Source organism: Leptopilina boulardi, unplaced genomic scaffold (genome assembly GCF_019393585.1).
Source record: "Leptopilina boulardi isolate dan_hultmark-lab unplaced genomic scaffold, ZJU_Lbou_2.1 LbouV2_31, whole genome shotgun sequence".
In the NCBI taxonomy this organism is placed as follows: Eukaryota; Metazoa; Arthropoda; class Insecta; order Hymenoptera; family Figitidae; genus Leptopilina; species Leptopilina boulardi.
The window spans coordinates 1,775,562-1,794,141 of record NW_026137874.1 but is presented as its reverse complement, the minus strand read 5'-3'; the positions used below and the strand labels follow the sequence as shown (position 1 = coordinate 1,794,141).

General features: G+C 23.3%; 2 protein-coding genes and 2 long non-coding RNA genes across 5 annotated transcripts; 2 read left to right on the top strand and 2 right to left on the bottom strand.

Annotated features, from left to right (window-relative positions):
• Window positions 1-224: 224 nt before the first annotated feature.
• LOC127283145 (uncharacterized) lies at window positions 225-3,127 on the top strand. 2 transcript variants are annotated; one of them, XM_051307834.1, is made up of 7 exons: window positions 225-356; window positions 446-592; window positions 884-915; window positions 995-1,102; window positions 1,182-1,371; window positions 1,489-1,839; window positions 1,923-3,127. In XM_051307834.1, the coding sequence occupies exons 4-7, from the start codon at window positions 1,053-1,055 to the stop codon at window positions 2,328-2,330; spliced, it is 999 nt and encodes a 332-aa protein (XP_051163791.1). In that variant the 5' UTR covers window positions 225-356; window positions 446-592; window positions 884-915; window positions 995-1,052; the 3' UTR covers window positions 2,331-3,127. The 2 variants fall into 2 exon arrangements, with proteins under 2 accessions (XP_051163791.1, XP_051163790.1); XM_051307833.1 differs by lacking the exon at window positions 446-592 and having other exon boundaries at window positions 228-356.
• A 904-nt stretch (window positions 3,128-4,031) lies between these two features.
• LOC127283144 (28S rRNA (cytosine-C(5))-methyltransferase) lies at window positions 4,032-8,639 on the top strand. The gene is made up of 6 exons (XM_051307832.1): window positions 4,032-4,280; window positions 4,767-5,028; window positions 6,303-6,559; window positions 6,695-6,810; window positions 7,212-7,384; window positions 7,480-8,639. Exons 1-6 carry the CDS (start codon window positions 4,155-4,157, stop codon window positions 8,610-8,612), a joined length of 2,067 nt encoding a protein of 688 aa, XP_051163789.1. The 5' UTR covers window positions 4,032-4,154; the 3' UTR covers window positions 8,613-8,639.
• A 4,282-nt stretch (window positions 8,640-12,921) lies between these two features.
• LOC127283213 (uncharacterized) lies at window positions 12,922-13,981 on the bottom strand. The gene is made up of 2 exons (XR_007843321.1): window positions 13,335-13,981; window positions 12,922-13,241 (listed from the first exon to the last, which is right to left on the bottom strand). It is a non-coding gene; the product is annotated as an uncharacterized LOC127283213 (long non-coding RNA).
• Window positions 13,982-14,566: 585 nt separating this feature from the next.
• Window positions 14,567-15,309, bottom strand: LOC127283142 (uncharacterized). The gene is made up of 2 exons (XR_007843307.1): window positions 14,850-15,309; window positions 14,567-14,690 (listed from the first exon to the last, which is right to left on the bottom strand). It is a non-coding gene; the product is annotated as an uncharacterized LOC127283142 (long non-coding RNA).
• Between the last annotated feature and the right edge of the window lie 3,271 nt (window positions 15,310-18,580).

Genomic DNA, 18,580 nt, shown 5'->3' with positions numbered 1-18,580 from the left:
TTTTGATTCTAAGAATTCTTTTTTAATTAATTATTTTTTTTGTGATTTTAGAATTATCGATTTTAAACAAAAATTATAATTGGAATATAGATAAACTTTTTTTTTGATGCAAATTAACACTATTATTATCAGGCGCAATTAAAAGGATTATTTGAGAAGTTTAAAGAGCGCAGAATCCTATACATTATAGTTTTTGACGCACACTGCATTTGGTAAATATATATATATATATATATATATAGAGGACACGAATTGACGCGCGTTTCGTGAATTTAGTGTTTCAAAATAATATGTTAAAGACAACCATTATTGAAAGAAAGAACACATTTATCATCCTGGCTCTTATTGTGAGACAAGTAAGCTATATAGTGAATAATTAAAGAAAATTTCTCATTATTAGATTTCGTGTGACGTTTTCCCCCCTTTTTTTTTTATTCCTCAATAGCATGGCTCTCCAAAGTGAATCTAAGGAAAAAGTGCAAGCTCGTTGCGCGTTCGCTGTTGGAAGTCGTCGATCAATAATCACTCGGTTCGGTTCATCGGTCTAGAGAAATGAAAGCACTTGGTACAATATATTTTGTACTTAATATGAGTAAGTTTTTTTTTTTTTTACTAATATTAATATTTGCCGAATTCTAAATTTGCGCTCGGAAAAAAAACAAGTTTCCAAAAAATTGCGACGCACACGCATCGAATTCGTCCATTGTGAATATGTAGATCCTTGGCTTGGATATCAAAAAAATAATATTTTTTTTGTGCTTTAGTGGCAGTTTTGCTTGTTGTATTTTTATTAGAAATTATTTATCGATAGGGTATTTTTATTATTTATTTTTATTATCGGTTTGTAATTTTGTATTTAAAAATCTTTTTTTTTCTAATTAAGGTCTCTGCTAAGATTTGTGATGGAGGGCACACGTAAGTTTATAAATTTTTTTTTCATAATATAAAAATTGTGATTTATTTTTCTAATACCTTTAAAAATTTTTTTTCTTAGATGCTCTCCTCCTAAGCAGTGCTGTTCTTTGGGTTGCTGCTACAATATACTCCCACAAATGGGTACATCAATCGCAGAAATGTTCACGATCCTGATTTGGACTTATTGGTAATAATTTTCTGTAAATAGAAAGAATAAAAAATAAATAAAAATAATTTTTTTATTTACAAAATTAATTTATGTTTAGGACTGCAGCCGTACTGGCAGGTTTAGCAGCTGGAGCTGCATGTGGTTATTGGCTGTGGAGATGTCGTCGGTCCAGCACAAATGAGGATTGTTCCACATCCGATAGGGCATCTTCGACTTCCTGTTATTTACCTCCTCACTATAGTAGATGTAATTCTTTCGTTCAAGCCATGCCACCTCCCTATAATGAGGTAAATAATTGAAATTAAAAATTGCATTAATTAAATTAAATATTTGAAATTTATGAATTTGGATAATTACAATAATAATTAATTAATTAATTTTGATAATACCTTGTAATTTTCCAGGTAACAGCAAAACCGGATTTGTATCCCCTTGTAATTGGCTACGATGATGGATTTGGAAAAGGTGCTTCTGGTTTTGTGATGCGTTATTTCAGGTCACTTTCCCATGCAAGTACATTGGATTCGTTGAGTTCCAGTTTCATGTGTAATGTCGTTAATGAAGCAAATACAATAATACCTCCGCCTTATTCTTGCAATAGTATTGACCAGTTATCGATAGCTGGCTGTGAGAGAGCAGGAAATATGGACGATTCAATGGCTTCATTGGCAAATCAAAGAACTGTTTCTGATATTTCAAGTCTTGGCGCACAATCGCCATCGTCACCTCCACGTGCAACAAGTCCCACTTTAGAGGTTTATAAATTCTTCTTTTTTATATAGTCATAAATTAATAATAATTTTTTTCATTTATTAATTTCTTTTTCCTTTTTTTGCAGTTACGAGAGCTTTTGGACAAAATTCAGCAGCTTCCACAATTGCCGAATGGACCTAGTTCACAGCTATTTCCGTCGCATGAAACAAATAACCGGCCACAATTTCTTTATCCATTTAATCAGGACGCTGCAACACAGCATCAACCATTGAGTCCAACGGAGGTTGTTATGAATAAAACGCGACGTGCTCGCGGTAAAGTTTACATGTCCGTAGGTCCTCCAAATGCAAGAAATAAGGCAAAAAGATGGTTATCAAGATCAGCGCCAACAACACCATCAGGCACAATACCAATGTCATTTTTGCCAGGACAGAGTAGAAGGCCTTCCGATTCCGACAGCAATAATCAGCAAGTTGTTCCACTTCTTGCTGAACAGGATGAAACTGAGAACAATAATATTGATAATACGTAAGGCATATCGTTAATCTATTCTAAATTGTATAAAAAAAAAATATTTCAAGTTTAGCTATATATTTATGAAACGACGGTCAACTTTTTTAATTTTTCTCGTTGAAGACGTCGAAAAACTAATTTTAATTATTTTATTTTAATTATATTAATAATTTAATTTTATTATTATAATTATTTAATTTTATTTTTATTTTATTTTATTTATCTACTAAAAAAAAAAAACCAAAATCTAGATATTAAACACTTTGTTATATAAAAATTACTATATGAATTTTTAGACTGAAATATTTTAAAATGACATAATATTTAACTATTTTGTTACGCGAATATCGACGAAGGTTTTATATATATATTCGTTATAAAAATAATTTTAACGAACCAATATGTCGAATTAATTAAAATTATAAACGTACTTTTACAAATTAGTAATATAGGAAAGATTCCTGTCTCTGAAATTCACATATTCGTAATTTAAAAAAATGAAAATTTTGAAAGACGCCTAATAATCGTTCAAAAAAATATATATATATATATTATTCCAGAAAAAAGTCAACTTTGCAAAACGTAATTTAGAACTCACTTTTTAAAAAAATAACAATGAAACGCACGCGTTAAAAAAAGCATCGAAGTTTTAATTTAAAAATGAAAAAAAAATAGAGAAATTCCGTCGATTTTTCTTTTTTTGAATTGCTTATCTATAATTCTAAAATTTATATTAAAATTCCATCCAAAAATTCGTCTATATAGAAAAATTTTTTCTGTAAAATCAAAATACAATTCTTCAGAATTCAACCTTTTTATAAAAAAAATAAAAAAGCAATAATTTTCTTAATATTTTTCAAAAAAAAATTATTTCTTGTGTAAAAATACATTTTTAAGAGATAAGGACGGAAAGATTTTAAACAAAAATAAAAGTCGAATAAAATGAAAAGTTTCAAAAAAAAAGTGCAGGAATAGAATCGGAAAGATTTAAAAGGCAAATGATAAAAAAAATTGTTTTACGAAATATAATATATAACGACTAATATTCTCTAGATGTGTAGTCAGTTTTGAATCTTAAAATCAATATAAAAAAAATATCATCTCATAAAGGTCAGACCATCAATCATGCAATGTTGTTATATCACAATAATAATAATAATAATAATAATAGTAATAATAATAATAATATACATAGTTATATTCAGTCACAAGACGTATGCGATGAATATGTACAAGTACAAAAGATTTATTTTAGCCGAGGGAAGCCTTTTGCTTATAGATAGTTTTATCTGTAAAAATAATAATATAATTTCATATATTTGACGTAAGGAATAGAACAAAATTTTCACACATATGCAATATTACCAAAAAAAAGAGCACTTTCATTCATTCATAAAAAATATAATTCTCATTGTTCATGGTACATATGTCGCATCGTGTATTAACATGTATTTTTTTATGAAAAAAAAAAAATGAATCCAGGACAAATAAATCCAAGCTTTTATCAAAAAATCTGATTGTTATTGTTAAATATTTTTTTTTCAATTTAATTTAATTTTTGAACCTTTTTATATATCACTTGATTTAAAAGGTTTTAAATAAAAATTTACGTTTTAATTAAAAAAAATTTTTAATTTGAATTTAGCGCCAAACAATTTTCCTTCGATAATTTAACATTAGAGGCGTTGTTGTAGCTGCGCAGTGAACGTTTACGCATCAATACATAATCACGTGATTGGGTTTTTATTTACATAACCTCAAAATCCAAAAAAGAAAAACCAAAAACCTGTTTGGAATTGTTAATTAAAGATTTTCTTCTTTGTTTGGTAATGTAATTGTTAACATGTCTGAAGGATTTATTCATTCAGTTAAAGTACCGAGGCTGTATAAAACTGTTGCGAAAATTGTACAAAACGTTCAGGAAAACGGAGCAAGTCTTAAACAATTGATTTACGAGCAAAAGCACACGGTGAGTTTTGAGAATATTGTCACGTGTTTTATTTTCTCTTCAAAAAAAAAAAATATTTATATACAAAAATAATTATTAATTTTTTTAGAATTTTAAAGGACTAATTTTTTTTCATTATATCAAGTACTTTTCTTTCTTTTAAACTTACATTTAAAATAAATTATTAGAAATTAGAAAAAATATTTTAAAATTCTAGATATAATTAAGGCAATTAAATATTAACGTGAGATTTATAGTTTTAACAAAGAAAATAATTGCGAAGAAAGAAACAAAGATCTAAAATACAAAGGCTTTGTAATTTTTTTTTTAAATTAGAAATTTACAAAATCGTTTACATCTTTGTGATAAATTTCAAACTCACATGACTCTGAAATTAAGGTGGCTTTCCCATTTTTAAAAACGCTTTATAAAAAAAATTTTCGATAATTGTACATAAACTTAAAAAGTATTTTTTTTTTTGAAAAAAATCTTTTTTTTATAACACAGAATGTGCAGGGTGTCTACGCATTGGCGTTTAATACCGTTCGTCATGGGGATCAATTGAATCAGCTAATACGCAAAACTCAAATTCTCTTCAAAGAACAACGTTTGGATCCGTGGTTAACTCGTGTTTTGATAACAGAATTAATATGGGGCAAGCAGTGCTTAAAATCAGAGTCCAAGCCCATTCAAACGGTTATTTCATACGAGAAAGAATTACGAGAGGAAATGAAAAATATCACAGAAGATGTAGATTTATCCAAAAAAGGTAATTTTAATCATAAAAAAAAATTTTCTTTCTTTTTCCAGGAAACGTCAGGATTTTTTTTTTGAAATTTCGAATCCATGGTTTTAATTATTCGCAACAGTCGTATTCAAAGTAGTCGACATTCGAGATTTAAAAATATTTCTATCAGTGACAAAAATAAACGACGAACATCGAAAAGTGAATTAGAAAATAATCACGAAACATCGTCATCAATAATGAGTGAGGCACACGTTTTAGGATATCTTCTTATATTCAGCATTGCAATGTTTACATTGCCATTTGCTGCATTTTTTGGCGTTAAACATATTATGGAAGAAGAATTGCATAGTGATCGATTTATGACAAATTGTGTTTCTGTATGCGCGGCTGTTTTAACTGTTAATATTATTATTGCCGGTTATGCATATTTAGGTTTTCAAGAACCTGATGATCCTCCAGTGAATCCAAGTGATTCAACGTCTAAAGAAGATCTCAATAAAAAGAATGAATAATGTGAATTTCATTCTTAAAAGACTTTTTTTTAAATATATGTAAATTATTTTTACAATTTTTTTTTTAATTTTAGTTTCAAAAAATAGTAATAGAATTTTTTTAAAATGCAAATCATTTTCTTTTTATATAAAAAATAGTATTTCAAAGGCACTTTTACATTCTCAATATAAGAGAAAGATTTTCTTTAAGTATACACTGAAATTAAAAAAAATTAAATTAAAGTCATGCAACAGAAACGAATTAAAATATTAAAACTGTTGTAATTTTCATACGATTGACTTTGAAAATAAATGAAATCAATATTTTATTAATGTAAAAAAATTGTTAAAATATTTTTGAGTCAAGCTGTTGCGAAGAAACAGGAAAAATATAAACTGATTTTGAAAAAAAAAAATGTCAGTACGTTACTATTTTACGTACTTATTAAAAAAAAATGTTTCTGTACACTTAAATATATGGACAATAAAGTGATTTTATAGTTCATCTAATTTCAAATAGATTTGTAATTTTTTGATAATTTCGAAATTTAATTTTACTGAATTAATATTTTTTCACCAATATTAAATAATTTCAGACAAAAATTTCTTTATTTTAATTTATTATTTTTTAAAATTATTTAAAAGTTTGACATTTTTATTATTAAAATTATTTAATTAATTAATGCTTTTTATTAAATTCAAACTATATTATTAATTTTGTCAAATATTGATCTTTGTTTTGTTTTATGTAATTTCTTTTTTTCTTTTTAATAAAATAAAAATTATGTGAAACAATTTTTTCAGTTGAAAAACCACGATATGTGAGAGTAAATACATTAGCGATGAGTGTGAACAATGCAATAATAAATTTTCAAGAAGAAGGTTGGAATTTTCAATCTGGATTTGATAATTATTCCTCATTTTTGAAAATTATTTCAAATTTGAATAAGGAAACATTTGTTCAAGATTTTCATATTCCAGAATTACTTATTTTTCCTCATGGAACGGCATTTTTCAATCATCCCGGTTATAAATCTGGTAGAATTATTTTACAAGACAAGGTATTTTTTACAATCAAAAATAAAATTTGTTTTATAATAATTGAATCGAATTTAGAGAATTGTATCTCTTAATTTATTTAGAATAATTGTGAAATTTTAACTTTTTTATTTATATGAAATTTAAATATTTCACAGGCGAGTTGTTTTCCTGCATTTCTTTTAAATCCACCGATTGGATCTACGGTTTTGGATATGTGTTCAGCACCCGGAATGAAATCGACACATTTGGCAGCAATTCTTCAAAATAAAGGGTAAGTTTAAAAAAATTTAATTTTCAAAATTTTCAAATTAAGAGAAAATAAATTTAAATGGATTGTTAATGAAAAATGTAAAAAGAAATTTATTCCCCACAAAAAATTGTTTAATTTGAATTGAATTTCTTTTTTTGCTTTGTATAAAAAAAAATTTACAAATAATTTAAACTCTGCGGAAAAGTTTAAATATACAAAATGTAAAGGGGACATTTTGATACTAATCTTTATTTCCCATGTTATCAGAGATATACTTTTCTACTTTAGTATAAATTTCATACTACTACACAAAAGAATTTGACATAGTTTTCATAGTTTAATTTAACACTAATTTCAATTAATTTATTTTTTAAAAACTTTAAATTTTTATTATTCATTAAATTTCTTTTTATGCTTTTTAGAAAAATTTTTTCCGTGGAAATGGATGAAAGGAGATTCAAGACGCTTTGTGATTTTATCGAATTGACGAATTCTACGTGTGTCGAAACTATTAATAAAGATGCTCTAACTGTTGATTCAAAACAGTGTCCAAATATTGAATATATTCTCGTTGATCCCAGTTGTTCTGGATCAGGTAAATTAAAAAAAATAATAATTTAATTACCAAAACAACTTGAAACAAATTTAAATTCAAAAGTGAATAATGATTTCAATTTTACTTTTTTTCAGGGATGGTGGACAGAGAGAAAGTCAGTGGAAAAATAGAAAAATGCGCACCTGGTCGATTGAGAAGTCTTCAATCGTTTCAAGTTCTTCTTTTACGACATGCACTTCTCAATTTTCCATCGGCAAAGAAAATTATTTACAGCACGTGTTCAATTCAACCCGAAGAAAATGAGCACGTGATAGATGAAATTCTCACCGATATTGGCGATGCTTATAAACTTGTTTCGCCTAAAAATGTACTCAATGAAAATTGGTTAAATTTCAGTTCTCTCAATTATAATTGCAAAGACAATTGTTTATACGCAAGACCCGATGTGGATTTAACTAATGGATTTTTTGTCGCTGTTTTTGAACGAAATTTTGATGTTCCTCTACCTGAATATAAAAGAAGATTAAAAGTAAAAAACAATAAAAATACAGAAAATAATTTTAATGAAAAAAATGACGACAATCGAGAAAATGAAATGGAAGTGGCAGAAAATAAATGCGAAAAAATAGACGAAACTTCAATGGAAAGTAAAGAATGGAAATTAACTGCTTCGCAAAAAAAGCGAATGAGAAGAAGAAAAAAGTTCAATCAACAAAATTCGAAGGAGGAAAATATTCTTCAAGAAGATAATTCAAATTCTGAATTAAAATCCAATGAATTGGAAGATAATTCGAAAATTAATTTGATATTGAATGAGGAGTTAGAGGAGAAAAAGAAGAAAAAAAAGAATAAGAAGAATGAAACTGAAAATTGTTCCGAAGAAAATGAATTTAAGGAAAAACCAAAGAAGAACAAAAAATCGAATATTTCAAAAGAAATTGATAATATTTCACAAGAGGAAGATTCTCAATCAAAGAAAATGAAAAAGAAGAAAAGAAAATTAGAAGAAAATTCTCTGTCTATAAAAACTGAATCAGAAGAAATTTCAAAATCGAGTGAAAAAGAAAAATCTAAAAAAACCAAGAAAAGTAAAATAGAAGAACATTTATCAGATAATGAAGTTTTATCACAAGAGGAAGTCACGGATAAAAAGAATAAGAAACGCAAACATAACGAGGACACGAATAATTCAATAAATGAGAATGACGATCTTTCAACAAAGAAAAAGAAGAAGAAGAAGAAGAAAAAAGAGACAAATGATTGTTAGATTTAATTTTTTCATTGTTTTTTTTTTTAAGAAAAAATAAATTCTCCAATTATAATTGACAAGAATGTTTCACTTTTTTAAAGTGTAAAAATATGTTCGCTTTTTAGAGTCATCGATTTTGCAGTGTTTCACGCGTGTCTTGTTGTTTCGTGGCTTTTACCATGAGAGTGTAATAAGTTTACGTTATTTTTAACCGTGTATTAGAGATAAAATCGCAAAATATGTTTATCGCTAGTTTCGCGGAACCCCCTCCCTATTTGCTACTTGCTCACGTCAACTTTTGCTACTGCTGCAGGTATTAGCCACCGCAAGACGATAAAGGTACAACACACACACAAATAAGGCTCTCTAAATATTTTATTCAAAATAGTTTTTCATAATTTGCAATTTTATTTTGCATAATCGTAAATGGGAAACATTCTGACGGATGGATAAAAATAGAAGTTTTTTTTTTTAAATTGGGAAACAATTTCGAAATTTTTTTTCAAATTTATTTGAAATTAAATTAATTTTAAATTCAATTAAAATATTTTGAATTTCATCAAACATTTTTTTTGTTTGAACATTTTTCTTTCGAAAATTAAAAATGTTAAATTGGAATTAAATTATTTAAGTTTAAAAAAAAAAATTTTAAAATTACCAAACAATTTTTTTTTGTCTTTTAAAAAAAACAGAGGATTGTTTGCTGCTTAAGAATCGACCGAATAGGAGTGTTTCTGAGGAAAAAAAAAATGCCAACATTCCAAGTCTGCATGCTAACTATATATATATAGGGAAAAAGGAAAAAATTAAGTTTCGTGCTTAACTTTAAACTCGAAGGGAAAAATTACTGGGGCATGGTCACTTATGCGTGTTTGGCTACTCTTGTTGCAAAGTCAGCATTGCATTTTGCGTTTTATAATGCGAGCATCGGAACTTTCGTGACTTGGACAACTTGACCCGATTAATGATGATGATGATGCAAAACATAATTATTAAAATATTCGTCCTTCCGCGTTTGTAAAAAAAAAAAAAAATTCTCTTTTTTTGCTGAAAATATATCGTGAAGACGAATTCCTCATCAAATTCCAAACCCCATTCCAATAAACAATTTTTATTTGAGTTTTTTTTTTATATAAAAAAGAAATTCCTTTTTAATTCCATGGAAGGTTAAAAGGTTCTTAAAAAAATTATAGCTAATAAAAAACAAAGAAACATTTAAATCAATGTCGCTTTTTAAAAATACTTTGTAAAAATTAAGAAATAAAAAAATCTGAACAACTTTTACGACACCATAAATTATATGAGGAAAAAAAAAACGAACATTTGAACTTGGCCAAGTTTTTGTATAAAATTTTTTTTTTGATTTGATTTTCACGTGTTTTCAAAGGGATGTTAAATGTAGAAATTTTTTTTTTTATTATTATAATAACTTTATCGATCAGTGGAGGTGAAAGGGCGTATAAATATATATTTAGAGAAAAATTTGACGCCCAACTGAGGAAATTATTTTTGAATTAAGGAGGCGGGTCTCAACTTATATAAACATAAAATTGGATCTTACTATAATTTTATACTTTTTTTTTTCTATATAGGAGGTGAAAAACTTTTACTTAGAAAACTTGCACGCAAGTCTATAATACATATAAAGTAAGCTGCGAATATTATAATCATCTTTTAGACCCGCGTGAATATAAGAGAGTATTATTAATATATATATATATGGGATAATCACTGCCGCATAATAATTTATATATAGAAGAACGAATCTAAGTTGATTCGTGACTTAGTAACTTAAATAAATTGTGGTATTTATATTCCTCAACTATATTTATATAACAAAGGTCGATTTTAAAATCATTTTCCATGATTTTAATTATTCATTATATGCATTTTTTTTTAAATTAACATTTTATCAATTAATCCATAAAATTTATTTATCATTTTATAATTTAAAAAATAATAATGATACAATATAAAATTAATTAATTTAACAAAATAACTTATATAATTATTAATAAAAATAATTTAAAGTCATTAAAAAAAAATTTATTTAAAATAATGAGTTATTATAATTATATTTAATTTAATTTTATATATATAATGTTTTTAATTTAAATATAGATAATTTATTTAAATTTAATTTAATATAAATTCTCAAAGTAAATTTAAGTAAATATTTTTTTAAACGAATATTTATGGAGTCAATATTATACTTTTTAAATTTATTTAAAAAAAAAAATGAATTATTTAAATATATAGAAAATAAAAAACGAGTATTTAGCGCAATAGGAAGATACGGTTATTTATTTTATTTTTTTCTTTTTATCAGAATCTCAATCTAAGAATATTAAATTATGTCAGGTATGATAAATTACTTTAAGATCTGTAGGAACTGTTTTGCGTGTACCGAAACGAAGATTTTAATTTGATGAAAAGATAAATAAAGACAATACTATTTTAACTAAAAATTAAATTTGTATCGCTTATCGCGTTTATTTTTATATAATCATTGTCATCTCACTGAATTAAATTATATTGAATCAAAAAAATTTTTTTATAAAAGAAATTTGAATCAAAGAAAAAATTTTCAATATAAATTTTTTATTCTCACAAATCAAATCACAAAATTTTTAAATATATAAAAAATTTTTGCAAATTAAATCCAAGGAACAAAGAGTAAATAAAATAATTTAATTTTGCAAATGAAAGAACAGTTTTTTAAAAATATTAAATTTATTGTAAAATAATAATAATTATTATTCTAATTGTTATTATTTGATGGCAAAAATTTTTTTTTTTTCAATGTTAATTTATGTTAACATTGTATAGTAGATATTTGTATTAAATAATTGACAAATAAATAAACGTAAAATAAAATGCAATTAGATGTGAGATTAGAATTGTTATTGTGTGCGCAGTAAAAGAAACAGAAAGGGAAAACTTAAAACCAAGCAATATTACTCACGCAAAAGTAAAGAAAGAAATATATACCTATATATACGTATATATGTTGATCATACAATGATAAAAGTGATTTATTCTGAAATTTGTGATTTTATGCATCAATTTAAATTTATTACTTCTTCTAGTTTTTATTCGTGCGTATATATATATGGTAATAAAAATATATTGTCCTTAAATTATGCAAATGTGTCTAATTAAAAATATGATTAATAAAAAGTAAATGTAAATTTTATACATTTAAAAATATAATTTTTTAATAATATAATTATTTTTTTAATATATAAATATAATTTTTGTTAAAAAGAATTATTATAAATTATTGTTAAAAATTATAAAGATATCAATTTGTAAAATTATTATCTATTTGAATTAAAAATTATTAAATTTACTAAATAATAAAACATTTATTGTTTAAATAAATAAAAATATATTTTAAATCTACATTTTATCATAAATTTTTTTTCTTACAAAATTAATTAAATTATCCAGAGTGTAAATTTTTATCTATTAATTTCCTATAATTGATATTCAATTTCTATAGAGCTGCAATTCTGAAACAAACTAAATAATTCATAATTTAATATATCATTATTTTTTTAATAATTATCAATTTATTGTAATATTATTAATCGACTAAGTTAATTAATTATTTTTTAAAAACTAATAATTAATTAATTTATTCATTTTTAAATTAATAATTTATTTATTTCTATTTTATTTTAAATTAACAAATAATTTTTAAATTGAAAAAATTTCACAATACTTACTATATCATTTGTTGTATTCTTTTTATCATTTAGACATCTTAGATCATTCGGTTTTCTGGTAGCTGGTAAACACTTAAATCCTTCACAACAAATCTTAAAAATTCCATCACACTTTCTACCATAATCTAAACAAACATTTGCATTTGCATTTAAAAAGAGACAAATACAAATGATTGCAAGTACAGAGATAGTTTTCAGATACATTTCGTTAAAAATTTCAACTCTAAAACTAGGACCACATTTTTTTTTGCTTTTATACCATTTTAATAGGTATTAATATTCAATAACCAAAAAATATCTATACATTGTTATAAATTTATTCAAATACAAATAAATTAAATTAATTTCAATGACCTTAATATTTTATTTTTATCTATTTTTTATTTTTTCTTATCTTTTGATTCATGTTTTTTAATAGTTATAATTTTCAATCACCTTTTTTTTCAAAAAATTTATCTTAAATTTAAATATATATAATCTACGAATCTAAAAAATTTTGAATTGAAAAAAAAATGTTTTTTTCCAAACGATATGCAAATTTTAATAAATTCGTAATTAGATTTGCATTTAAAAATTAATGAGGAATTAAAAACAAATTATTTTACTTAAATATATAAAAATTTATTTTAAATCAAATAAAATTTATAATTTTAAATCAACAAGCATTATCACCATAGAAAATTAAAAGGCATTAAAATAAGCTGCAACTATTATTTTAATCCAATTTTGCTTATTTTAATCTATTTTGGTATTAAAAAAAGCAAAATTGGATTACAATAATAAGCTTATTTTAATACTTTTTAATTTTCTAAAATAATATTTAACAGAATTATGAAATTATCCAAAGATTAAAATTTTTTTTATCAATTTCCATTTTCCAAATTATAATGATTATAGCTTCAACAGAACTGTAATTCTAAAATAATGAAAAATAATTATTATATAGCATATAATTATATTATTTATTTATTATTAATACATAAATAAAAAAAAAATTTGCATTACTTACTAATTTTTTTTTTTATGCTTTTAAATATTATATTGACAAATAGAGTCAGAAAAAGCAGGTAAACACCTTAAACCTTCACAACAATTGTTCAATAATTCTCCATCACATTTTTCACCTGCATTTAAACAAGCTTTTACATTTGCACTAAAAAATAGGCAAACAAAAATGATTGCAAGTATACAAAAAGTTTTCCAGTACATTTCGTTGCAAATTTCAATTGAAAACTGGGACAATTTTTTTCTTTTTTTTTGCTTTTATATTATTCATTTTATGTAACAATATACGTTAATAATAATAAATTAATATTGTATCCAGAAAATATTTTCGGTTCATTAAATAAAAATTTTTTTATTACATATGTATATTCAAATACAATTAACACGTGTGTAAATTTCCACTCGATATTAATCTTATCTTATGCATTGAATATTAATGTATCAAATATAAAATATTTAATGATAATTTTAATGGCTTTCAGGCATTGACAATGTTGATGACATTAGCTTGCAGTTGTGAGAGTTCTATAATAAAATATCTTGCAGTTACGAGACTTGACTGTATTTATTTATTATATTGTATTCTATTAATATTATACACCCAGAGAAATATTTTATTTGAGACAAATAAAATTATATTTGTTTTAAATAAAAAAAAATTATTTAACATAATTACAATTTTATTTAAATCAAAGAAAATTTATTTGAAACAAATATATATTTATTTCTTTTTGAAAAAAAAACCTTTTCTCTGGATTATTTATATAATTATAATACATAAAAATAAATATTTTTTGTAAATAAAATGAAGTTTATTACCATAAAATATAGGAATAATGTTAAAATATTCAATTAACGGCATATTTGTCCAACAAAAGCATTTTGACATGTTAAATCTGCACAACATTTTTTGTCAAATAATCGACCACATCGTTTACCATGAGTTAAACAATCTTGAGAATGAATAATACTAATTAAAAAACAAAGACAAAAAATTGCAACAACAAAAATAATCTTTAGAGACATTTTTTTTTCTCTTTTGAGTGCAATATTCTCAACAACGTCGTTTGCTTTATATATATATAAAAAAATCATTATCGCAGATTTCAACATTTAAATAAATAATATAATATTCATAAAAATACAAAAATTTATTTGCAATAAGAAAATTAAACAAATAATAAATAAGGAAAATTTTTGTACCACAATAAAATAATAAAAATAGAAACTTGTAAATTTAATTTTATCAATAATTTATTTTTTTTTCAATTAAAATTGTAACATTAATCAACATCAAAAAATGAAAACATAATATTAATAAAAATTTGATTTCCCTTTTGATTAAATTCATTTTCGTGTCCTAAAAATGTAAAAGAAAAAAATAATTAAAATTACTTTTTAATATTTTTTTATAATTCAAAAAATAATTAAGTAAAAAATTAATAAATTATTATTAAAAATAAAAAAAAAATAATATTTAAAATAGCCAAAATTGAAAAAAATAATTAATTATACTTACAGAAAAATTTTAAATGAAAAATTAACGGCATATATAACCAATGAAAGCGGGTAAACAATTTAAATTTTCACAACATGCCAATTTATTGTCATCACAACGTCGAGCATATTCAATACATTTTTTTGTTGCAAAACAAGGTGCCATTATCAGGCAAATGCAAAAAATTGCAAGAACAGTCTTTAGAGACATTTTTATTGTTTTCATTTTATTTCACTTTCGACGTTAGATTTATATAGTCGTGTTATATCACACATTTTATCAATGTGTAAGTATAAAATTTTTTTTTTTTTTTTATCCAGGGTATTCACATGAAGAGAATAACATTTACATTTCGCAAAATATATTTACTATCAATCAACAAGGAAAGAGGAAAACCAGTTTTTTTTTCAATCGTATATATAAAGAGCAAATAAAAAAAAAAAGAATTTAAATAATGTTTTCGCTTCTTTAAAATCGTAAAAATAATTTGAATAGGTACAATTTTTTTTTAAAATAGTAAATACTTAATTTATTATAACTTAATTTATTACATTTATTATAAAATAAATATTTACTTGAACCAATAATTTCTGTATTTGAAACAATTTAATTAACTCAAATAATAATTATATGATACAAATAAATATTTATTTGATAATAGTCAAGTAACTAATTATAATAAATTATTAACTAATTATTAATAAAAAATTACTAATTCTTAATAAAAATATATTTACTTGAAGTTTGATTGCAAAAAAAATTAATTAAATCTAACAAACAGGTTGTGTGAAAAACAGTGAAAACAATAAAAATGACTCTAAAGACTATTCTCTTATTTGCAATTATTTGCATATTTCTTTCAATGGCACCTTGTTTTGCGACAACAGAATGTATCAAACGATTTCAACGATGTGATGACAATAGAGAGGGATGCTGTGAAAATTTGAGATGTGTACCTGCTTTTATTGGTTACATATGTCAGACAATGTGAAAATTCAAATTTCCCCATGGTAAATATTTTTTTTATCTAAATAATATTTTAATTTATAATTTATTAAATTCTTTTTTATTACTATCCTATAATTAATCAGTTTAATTATTTAACTATATTAATTTATTTAATGCAGTTAACTATCAATTAATTAATTATTATAATTTATTTAATTAATTAAAAATATAAAGAAGTATATTAAACATATTTTTTGTTTTTTACTTTCAGGATGGTGGATTTTTTTAATTAAAATTTTTTATAAAAAAAAAGTGATGAAATCTTTTTTTCACATTTTACAAAGAATTATTTCTACAACAATTTCGACGCCTCCCGTTGATAAGATGCCCGTTCATTTGTCAGAATAATAAAATGCCAACTCGAGCTCAGTTCAATATGAAGCTAGTTCAATTGTCAAAATAATAAAAGGCTATCTCAGTTTCAGAATAATATAATCCTATCTCGCATTAAATTCGAATTCAAGTTTTCGTAAATTAAAAAAAAAGTTTAAGTCGATCAGAATATTAATTCATACTTTTTAATGATTAATTAGTGATTAATAATTATTAATAAAATAAGAAATAGAATAAAAAACAAATAATAAAGTAAATGAAAATAAAAAATATTATTAAAAAAGAAAAAAATTAATTTAGCCTTGAATTATTTATTACTAATATTATTTTTTTTATTATAATTTTTTTATTAATTTTTTTATTTTGTTAATTATTAATTAATCATTACAAAATATTAAATAATATTCCGATCGAGTTAAAAATTTTTTATTTTACGAAAACTTGAATATTTTTAACTCGATCGGAATATTATTTAATAGTTTGTAATGATTAATTAATGATTAACAAAATAAAAAAATTAATAAAAAAATTATAATAAAAAAAATAATATTAGTAATAAATAATTCAAGGCTAAATTAATTTTTTTCTTTTTTAATAATATTTTTTATTTTCATTTACTTTATTATTTGTTTTTTATTCTATTTCTTATTTTATTAATAATTATTAATCACTAATTAATCATTAAAAAGTATGAATTAATATTCTGATCGACTTAAACTTTTTTTTTAATTTACGAAAACTTGAATTCGAATTTAATGCGAGATAGGATTATATTATTCTGAAACTGAGATAGCCTTTTATTATTTTGACAATTGAACTAGCTTCATATTGAACTGAGCTCGAGTTGGCATTTTATTATTCTGACAAATGAACGGGCATCTTATCAACGGGAGGCGTCGATTTTTTTTTTGATTGAAAATTTTTTCCTTATTATTATCTGCAAATGTTTTTGTAATGCAAATAATTTTTTTTTTGTAAATTGGTATAAATTTTAGATTACTTTGTTTGCGATTACTGTATACATATATATATAAAGATAACAAGTTGTTAAAAATGTTATATTGTAGTGTACAAACGACAATAAAATAACAATGAAAATCACTTCTGTATCAGTAATTTTATGCATCATTTGTTTCTTAATAAATTTTAATAATGTCAATTCACAAGAATGTTTATCATTTTTTAAACGTTGTGATGCACAACCCTTTAATTGTTGTAGCGGATTAAAATGCAAAACCGCTTTTATTGGAGCTATATGTGTCGATGAATCTTAATAAAAAAAAAAATTTCGTCATTTTAGTAAGTTTTTAAATAATTATATTTGGAGATATGTAAACTTGATTTTTGTTATCAATTTTTTATAAAAATAAATTATTTTATATAAATAAATAAATTTTATTTATCAACCTAATGGACGCACAGAAATTATTTTCAACCTAATTTTTAATGGATTATTATTAACAAATCTGCATAAATTAAAAAATAATAATAATTGAAAAAATTGTAATAATTAAATAATATAATAATAACAATCATTATAATTATAATTTTTCCTTTATTTGCACATTACTGAAGTCTGACAATGGTTCTCATATATAAAGTAAGCGACATCGTTGCAATTATCAATAATAAATGATTTAATAATAAAAATATATAATTTGAATTTACAGCACTGATAGGTTGATGACGTCAACTTGCAGTTATGAGAGTTCTATCATAAAATACCTTGCAGTTAAAAAACTTGACTATATACAATAAATAAAATAAAATGAAGTATTTTTTTTACCATTATGGAATAATGTGCTGAATTAACGGCACACAAATCCAACAAAAGCTGGTCGACAACTTAAACCTGAACAACAGTCACATCGTTGACCAAAAGCCACGCAACCTTGCGAATCAACAATATTAAAATGCATTAAAAAACAAATGCAAAATAATGCAAAGAGAAAAATAATCTTCAGAGTCATTTTTTTTTTTTTGCTTTCGACTACAATGTTCTTGCAACCAAATCGCTTAATTTATATATACACAGAGAACTATTATCAAATTTTAATAATACGCAAAAAAAAACAATAAATACATAATAAAAAAGTTTTGTAAAAAAATTATTTTTGAAGAAATAAAAACAATAATAAGGAAAATTTTGTAAATAACAAAATTTCCAGTAAATAATAATAAATTATAAATAAAACATATATGTTTTATAGTAACAGGGAAAAATTGTTATAGATATATTATTATTTTTCAATTTATGCGCAATTGTTTTTTTAGTAATCCATAAGAATCTAAATTTGTACATTGAAAAAACATGTTTGTGTGGACAACAGATTTTGGTTGCACGTATATATTAAAAAATAACTGTTTTGCTTTCAGCTCAAACAAAATTTCGAATTCATTCTTTATTCTGA